Here is an 8,847-nt window from a genome sequence, read left to right as displayed (position 1 = left end):
CTACCACCGGTCAGTTACCAAGCAGAGGATAGCAGTGGCCTTGAGGGGCAGTGCCCTCAACTACCCCCACCAGCCCATGGAGTGGGTACTACTTGTGGCCCAACTCTCAAAGCCATCATCTGAGGAGCTGGTTCCTGTAGAGATGGGGTGACCGTCCTGACCAACTGTCAAATGACTGGCCCTCACAGGCCGGACACCAAGCAGGTCAAACCACCATCACTACCCTGACTGCCATTTCCCCTCAGTCTCTGAACCCTGAAGCCGAGAGCACTGGGAAAAGCAATGCTGCTCTTCCAGTGGCATACAATTCAGCATCAGAAGCAGATGATGTGAAAAAGAAGAGATGGCCATCTGACTTTGCTGCTGCACCCAAGACCCTGGGCCCTTTCCGTCTATCTTGTACCTGGAATCTTCCATGGGAACTGTATCCCTCACTAGAATGTGAGCTCCCTGAAGGCAGGGGCTGTCTTGCTTTTCTATTTGTATCCCTACTTTTCTACTGCTTTAGCACAATGCTTATACATTTACTGAATGTTGGGTACTTCAGGTAATGTAATAATGAATCAGAGAATCAAGCAAAGTCAGCAAGTACTTACTGAGTACCTGCTAGGTGCCAAAGGCTGCCAGATGGTGCAATGGGTAGAGCTGGGCCTGTAGTCAGGAAGACCTGAGTTCAAATCCAGCTTCAGACACTTACTAGCTTGTGACCCTGGACAAGTCACTTAACCCTGATTGCCTTAAACCACAGGAGAAGGAAATGGCAAACCTTTCCCGAATCTCTGCCAAGAAAACCCCACAGAGAGGATGGGTCAGGGGTCGTGAAAAGTTGGATATGAATAAACAACTGAACAACAACAGCTAGGTACCAGGGACCTTGGTAAATACTGGAGATATTAGGAAAGGCAAAAACTAGTCTCTGCCCTCAGGAACTCACACTCCACCTGGGGAACAGCATGCCAACAAGCGCGCACAAAGAAGACCAGCAAGGGCCCAGCATCCGCAAAGTACTTAAATTCACGCTATTTGGAGTTATCATTACATGTGAAAGGTAATTTCAAATCCAATGGAAACACACAGTTAAATTTTCTAAAAATAAAATTGTAATGTATTAACATAACAGCAAAGGATAAGGAAAATGTATTTCTGATTCGAGTTCATTATAAATAATAGAATAGTCAGCAAAACCAAAATTAAAAAAAAATTACTGAATATCACACTTAAAAAGAAGCATAACTTGGGGCGGCTGGTGGCGCAGTGAGTGGAGCGCCGGCCCCGGAGTCTGAAGGACCCGAGTTTGGATCCGGCCTCAGACACTCAACACACCCACACACAAAAAAACTAGCCGTGTGACCTTGGGCAAGTTACTTAACCCCAATTGCCCTCCAAAAAAAAAAAAGAAGCATAAATTTATGATAGGATGAAAATGTTATTATTGCTAGAAATATTCAGCTTATACTGAACTGTCTTCTCTTTCTTCAAACCTTCGTGCCTCTCTAGGTAAGTACAGAGAGCTCCCTCTCCCTCTCCTCAAATTTGTATGCTTATAGGGGCAGCCAGGTAGCACAGCTAGTAAGAGCACTGGCTCCAGTGTTGAGAAGGCCTGGAGATCGAATACCGGGCTCAGACACTTAGCACCCACCCAGAAACACCTGGCCGTGTAACCTTGAGCAAGTTACTTAACCCCAATTGCTTAGGGGCGGCCAGGTGGCTCAGCGAGTGGGAGCACCAGCTCCAGTGTCAGGATGACCTGGATCAAATCTGGGCTCAGATACTCAGCACCACACCCAGAAATAATTGGCCATGTAACCTTGAGCAAGTTACTTAACCCCAATTGCTTTAAAAAAAAAATTTGTATGCTTATGTTCTCTCACAATAAACCAAGTAAAGTTGGATGAAATGGTGCATTATCTAAGATCACTAATGCTTGTGACAGCATTCTTCTTGCAAATATTTTTCAACAGATGAAAAAAAAACTGAAAACTAGTATTTAGTTTTCTTATGTGACTGCCAAAGAAATGGAATCAGAGAATGGAATGAATGTTGGCAGCTTCCCAGAGCACGAAGATTCTGAAACCGAAAACCAAACATTCCTTTTCACAAGAAGCCCCTTCTGCATTATCTCCCAGCTTCAGACACTTTAAATCCACGATGAGTGTTTTCTTTCTTAGAAATGTAAGTTACCGAAGACATCCATTGATTTCCAGAATAAACCCATTTCATCCACATTAATCTGCACCTCCAACTTCTTCTATTATTTATTTTCTTCAAATCATCAGGCTATTTAGCTGCCACACCCTTATCTGCACTATCTGTCTCTCCAGTATTTTTAACATTATGTGACATAAATTTAATGTTATATAGGTTTTCAAAGCAAATGAACCAGCCTAGGCTTGCAGTAAAATTTTCTTCACTGTCCACTTCATTTCCATTTTTTCCCACTGTCTTAAATCACCTTGAAGTGTTTTTCTGAATGGCTACTTCATTAAAAGGAAGTGTTTCTGATTTAAGAGGATGTGTTTTTGATGGTAATCTTCCACCCACATGGCTAAAAGATGCCCCATTTCTATCACTGTCTACACTTCTACCACCATAACACTGTACATCCCTTGTAGTGGTTTGTAAACCACAAAAAGTTCATGTGACTTTCTCTCTTTTATTTCACCTATGTATTTATAATATCCAATACTGCAGACTGAGCTATTCTGACATCTTGTCCTTTTTTTACAGTCAACAATGACCACCCTCATGTTGTTCAATTACATCTAATTTTTGTTCTGATGTAAAAACCAGTCTCTCTCTCTCTCTCTCCCTCCCACTGTCTCCCTTTCTCCTTTCTCTGTCTCTCTCCCCCCCTTCTCCCTGTCTCTCTCTCTCCCTCCCTCTGTCTCTGTCTCTCCTCCCTCTCCCCCCTTCTCTCTCTCGGTCTCCCTTCCTCTCTCTCTGTCTCCCTCCCTCTCTCTCCTTCTCCCCCCTTCTCTCTCTCTCCCTCTCCCCTCTTCTCCCTCTGTCTCTCTCCCTCCCTCCCTCTTTCTCTTTCCTCTCTCTTTTTCCCTCTCTCTCTCTCTCTCTTCCTCTCTTTCTCTCTCCCTTCCTTTGTCTCTCTCTCTCTGTCTCCCTCTCTCTGGCGCTGGAAGTGTTTCCATCTCATTATTCTTCCTGTTGTACATTTTGTTAAAGGCTCTTTAAAAAACAACTTCTGACTATGGGTAATAAGGTATACAGCAAATCACTGCCACATGTGATCATAGACAAATGCAGACTGATGAGAAAGCATGCTAAAAACCTTGATCAACTAACAAGCATCGCATTAATCAAATTCTCTGGCTTGTATTAAACGTGGCCCGATATTATTTTAGAATCCACACTAAATCTAATTTCACATTATTCAAACTCTCCTTGATTTCAGTCTAGTTGTACACAAGCCAAATTGGATATAATGTCAGAGGGGAAGGCACTCATATCACTAGGGCTCAGAGTAGGCTTCTTATAGAGGGGAAGAGGAAGAGAATTCCAGGCATGATGGATAAACAACGAAAATGCAGAGAAAGTAGGTGTGTGAGGAGCTGTAAGGAGACCAGAGTTATGAGATGGCAGAGTAAGCAGAATGGAGAAGAGAAAGGTGGAGTGGGTGGGGCAGGTGATTAAGGCCATTAAGTGCCAGAGGATTTTATATTTATATCAGAAGTAACAGGAGTTTCCTCAAGAGGGGACAGACAACATGGTCAGACCTGAGATTTCCAAAGACCAATTCTGACAGCTGACCAGAGAATCAACTGAACTCCCAAGAGATTTGAGGCAGGGAAACCAATCCAGGGACTCCTGCAACAGTCCAGGGATGAGATGCTCTGGGTTGATGACAGGGTGGTGGCTGAGCCAGAGAAAAAGGGGCTCAGACTAGAAATGTTGTGAAGGCAGAATCAACAGGCCTTAGCTCCAAGTTTACTCCTTGGTAGCACTGACATGGTTAACTCTGCAGCCAAGCAGAGAACGTTCTCCCTGCCCTCATCCCTCTGCAGGGGCATGCCAGTCCATCCTCCCCATGGCAGCCAAAGTGAGCTTTGCAAGTGCAGATCTGACCAGGTCACCACATGACTGGATAGCCTTCAGAGGCTCATTATTGGCTCTAGTATTCAAACTCTTTTGCTCAGCTTTTAAAACTCTTTACCACGGGGGCGGCCAGGTGGTGCAGTGAGCAAGAGCGCCGGGCTCCAGCATTGGGAGACCCAGGATTGGTTCCGGCCTCAGATACTTGGCATCCACACAAAATAACTGGCTGTGTAACCTTGGGTAAGTTACTTAACCCCAACTGCTTTAAAAACAAAACAAAAACAAACCAAAAAAACCTCTTCACCACGTTTTGTTTTTAGTTTCCTAAGATCTTCCTCCCTCTGGCATACTCTGGGATGCAGCCAAACCTCCCTTGGATGCGCACACATCCCGCTGCCTTGCATGAGCAAGCCCTGCCTTGCTCGGCTCAGAATTCCCTCCCTCCTCCCTTCCACTTTTCTTTCTTCAAAGCACAGCTTAAACACCACTGGTTTTAGGGGTCGATAAACTACAGCCTTCAAGCAGACATTTTAAAATAAATTTTTATTATATTTATATGTATATATACTATGCTATACTATACTATTACATTATATTAAGAATGACAAGCCATTCTTTGCTTCCAAGCTACAAACACAGGATTTGGCCCTGGCCTTCATTTGCTGATCTGTTCTAGAAGAAGCCTTTCTTGATCCCTTCCCAACTGCTGGTATCTTCCCTTCTAAGCTACCTTGTATTTAACTGTGTTATTCTTTTTACGTTTGTTTTGAAGATGCTTGTGTTTGTGCTTGTCTCCCAGAGAAGGTACTGTTTCACTTCTTTGTACCTGCCCCCGAAGCCTAGCACAGTGTCTGAGACACGGTAGGGACTTTATAAATGTTTGCTGATTGGTACAGATGGAAAGAGACAGAGTCTGAAGGATACTGTGAAAAATGCAATGCAAAGCCAAAATATTAAACTCCACTTAATAACTGTTTAAGATTTAACATCAGATACAAAAATAGCTTTTTTTGAGAGTTGAGTCCCAATTGCAATTACTTCCTTTTCTCAGGCATCAGACCACTACTTCAGAGAAAAAGAATGATATTTCTTTGTAAAAGAGAAAAACACCATTTAATGTTACAAGGTTATGTAATTTCATTTGCACTGATGCCCTTGAGTGAATTTCTATTTTGGTCTTTCAGTTTACATCTGTATCTCCTTGTATTTTTGGCCACAATGGGTGTAAATACAAGATCTGCATTTTTTCAAATGAGATGGTATTCTTTCAAATCCATTTCCCAGAAAACTCAGGAACTTGATGTATATTAGCATGTAACAATCAAACAAAATGTGTTGCAAGTTCTCCTGAAGTTTCCTGGAAGATAATTAGAAGCAAAAATTCAAATGTAAATGAATGTTCACTTGGCTGGGAAACTTAGAGGCGTGGTGTCAGACGGAGAACAAAAGTGGAATGAGTTAGGCTGACATGACATTAGACTTCACTCCGCTGCATCAGCCCCGCTCTGTGGCTCTCCGGGAACAGGTCAGTTATTTCTTACTCATTCCAAGTCTGAGATGCACCCTGAAAGCCTACAGATGGTTTTATTTACATATTTATAGGGTAACTTTGCCGAGGGATTGGGAGACAGTCAAAGCATAGTGTCATTTGTAAAAACAATTCCTTCTTCAACTTTAAAATAAAGTTTCAAAAAGATCAGTGGCAGAATAAAAATATCGTTCCTCTTGCTTTACAGTGAAGTAGTATTACAAAGAAAGAATTCCAAAAATATGCTATTCTCTTTTATTAGAAAGGCAAAAGACATGCAACTGGTTTAAACGATTTTATCCTACAGATGTAGTGATTTTTATGAGCAACATGTGCCACAGAACAGCCTTTTCTTTATGCTTTCCAGTCTTGCCTTCAGGCTTTTAGGAATACTAATGACTGTGACTTAAGACTTTTGGAAGACTACTTTCCTGGGTGCGGTAGCAATGTTTTCCCTCCAGATTTCTTTGAACTGAAGCAATGAATGTTAATTATTTTATGTTGTGTTGCCAAACATTTGCACTAGGAAAAGATGAAGAAGAGACATATGAATAATTCTGTCAATGAATTTAAGGGTAAAATAGTTAAATTCAGTAATACCCAGGCAGTAGTTTATATGTACAGAGCGCCTCCTCCCTCCTACAAACTCTAGTATACCTCACCTTCCATGTTTAAAATAGGACAAATGTGAGGCTTCTTTTGAAAAAAAAGATCCCGATATCTGTGCCCATTGCTTTAGAATTGTGTTTTCCTTCTTGATTACATAGGGTTATTATCTGAAATCTAGAGAAAAAATCCACGGGAGAACATGACCACTCTTTTTTTAAAAAATCAAAACTTTGAAAGCTACTATAATTGTTGTTAAGGATAGCACAGTTCCTAATGGCCAAGCACATTTATAATAGCTTGCTGTTGGGAGAGAAATATCTGGCCAAATATAGAGATTAAGAGGTGCTAATACTTCCTGAATGGATATCAAAACGAGATGTAATTCTGCAAAAATGACTCTGTGCTTTTTTTTTTTTTTTAAAGCAATTGGGGTTAAGTAACTTGCTCAAGGTTATACGGCCAGGTGTTTCTGGGTGGGTGCTAAGTGTCTGAGCCCAGATTCGATCCCCCAGGTCATCCTGACACTAGAGCTGGTGCTCTTAGTCTCTGAGCCACCTGGCCGCCCCTGTGCTTTTTTTTTTTAAGTCTGGCTGCTAAGAGATGAATTTAACTAAGCTTTTGCACCTCATTCTACATGGTTACTTTGAGTTCATCTGTCAAAGCTACAAACTTAGAGGTGGTGGGAGGATTTTCTAGGAGTTTCTGTGATATTCCTTTATTTGTGTGGGTGTGTGGCCTCTACTAGAGCTGGCTCAGTTGTCAGAGCTCTTTTCTTAAATAAAATTGTCTCATCCTTTTGCTTAGTGTTTGAACAGTGAGAAAAATCAACAACATATTTATTCCATCTCCCTGCTGCAAATTCAGGCACATTTCCAATCCCTCTGATAGTCCTCAAAAAAAGAAGAAAAGTACTAATTGTTTCTGTGGATACACATCCAACACGTTAGACTGAAGTTAATTAATTAGGTCTAGTAAAAAAAGGAATTTCATTCCAAGGAATGTTACATAGTCAAGTTCTGGCAAGCCATAGACATCGTCTATTCACTGATTATTGACTATGAAAAGAGCAAAAACTTATTTTCTCACAAGAAATGAAAATTATGTGAAATAACAACAGGTTTTCTTTTGCCTAGTACTCTAAAAGACTAGTAATATGACCCATTATTGTATCTACCTTCTAGATTGTGACCATGGATCTGGAACATAATCAGTCCACAGATTACTATTATGAGGAAAATGAAGTAAATGGCACTCAGGATTACAGTCAGTATGAAATCCTCTGTGTCAAAGAGGAGGTCAGAAATTTTGCCAAGGTATTCCTGCCTGCCTTCTACACAGTGGCTTTTATTGCCGGAATTGCAGGAAATTCCACAGTGGTGGCCATCTACGCCTACTACAAGAAACAGAAGACCAGGACTGACATATATATCATGAATCTGGCGGTGGCCGACCTGCTTCTGCTCATCACCTTGCCGTTTTGGGCAGTGAACGCAGTGCACGGATGGGTGCTAGGGATACCAATGTGCAAACTGACGTCAGCCTTATTCACCATAAACTTTGTCTCTGGAATGCAGTTTTTGGCTTGCATCAGCATGGACAGATACTCTGCAATAACTAAAGCCCCAGGCCATCAACGAGCTGGAAGACCATGCTGGCTTATCTGTGTCAGCGTCTGGCTCACTGCCATATTGCTGAGCATACCTCAACTACTTTTTAATACAGTGAATGACAACAAGAGATGCCTGCCTATATTTTCACACCACCTAGGAACAACAATTAGGGCAGCCATTCAGATCCTGGAAATTTGCATAGGGTTTGTATTACCCTTTCTCATAATGGGAGTTTGCTATTCTCTGACGGCCCGGACACTCATCAAGATACCCAACGTGAAGAAATCTCGGGCCCTCCAGGTTCTACTGGCAGTAGTGGTTGTTTTCATCATCACTCAGCTGCCATACAACATCGTCAAGTTCTGGCAGGCCATTGACATCATCTATTCGCTAATAATTGACTGTGAAATGAGTAAGCGCATGGATGTGGCCATACAAATCACAAAAAGCCTGGCCCTTTTTCATAGCTGTCTCAACCCAATCCTATATGCTTTTATGGGATCTTCTTTTAAAATGCACATTACCAAAATGGTGAAGAAATATGGCTCCTGGAGGAGACAGAGACAAAATCCAGAAGACATTCCCTTTGATTCAGAGGGACACACAGAGTCAATGAGTACTTTTAATATCTAGCAGACAGCCTGATCTCTTTGTTCACCAGGGTGCATGATGCTGCTCAGTGTATTCTAACATGGAAGAACACATCTGTATTTATCAGAGACTCAAATCTCAGTGTGGGACACTGAGACATATACTTAGACAAGACAGTTTTGCATCTTGCAGCAAAAACATAGCATAAAAATATAAGACAAGTTCCCCCTTGTGATCTCAAAAAATCTAGCTGTGTACTAAATGAAGTAAAACAATGATAACAACTACAAGAGGAGGAAAGAAAGAAATCCCTGCAGAAAAACCAGTGGAGACCTAGGAAATGAACAAGCAAAGAAAACTCCTAAGGCAATGAAAGACAAAGTATAGGGTAAGAGAATGCTAAGAGAAATTTCTGAAGGCAGAGAATAATTCTATAATAACTAGAATCAACAGAAAGGGGGT

At 41.7% G+C, this 8,847-nt stretch overlaps 2 protein-coding genes and 1 long non-coding RNA gene across 3 annotated transcripts in view; 2 read left to right on the top strand and 1 right to left on the bottom strand.

Annotated features, from left to right (window-relative positions):
- The window catches only part of ACAD11 (acyl-CoA dehydrogenase family member 11), a 100,108-nt gene that overhangs the window by 24,745 nt on the left and 66,516 nt on the right, over positions 1-8,847 (bottom strand). The window lies entirely within an intron of this gene.
- Positions 1-8,847, top strand: part of LOC138161631 (uncharacterized) — a 34,221-nt gene that overhangs the window by 18,803 nt on the left and 6,571 nt on the right. The window lies entirely within an intron of this gene.
- Positions 5,425-8,847, top strand: part of ACKR4 (atypical chemokine receptor 4) — a 781,696-nt gene continuing 778,273 nt past the window's right edge. The window contains exons 1-2 of the mRNA XM_069088380.1: positions 5,425-5,572; positions 7,366-8,845. Of these exons, the coding sequence (XP_068944481.1) occupies positions 5,516-5,572; positions 7,366-8,427 (1,119 nt within the window). The 5' untranslated portion in view covers positions 5,425-5,515 and the 3' untranslated portion in view covers positions 8,428-8,845. The remainder of the gene's footprint in view (positions 5,573-7,365; positions 8,846-8,847) is intronic.

This window comes from Petaurus breviceps, unplaced genomic scaffold, assembly GCF_028583685.1.
Source record: "Petaurus breviceps papuanus isolate PSGF00001 unplaced genomic scaffold, PetGlider_PUasm1.0 185, whole genome shotgun sequence".
In the NCBI taxonomy this organism is placed as follows: Eukaryota; Metazoa; Chordata; class Mammalia; order Diprotodontia; family Petauridae; genus Petaurus; species Petaurus breviceps.
This window is presented reverse-complemented; position numbering and strand designations above follow the sequence as displayed.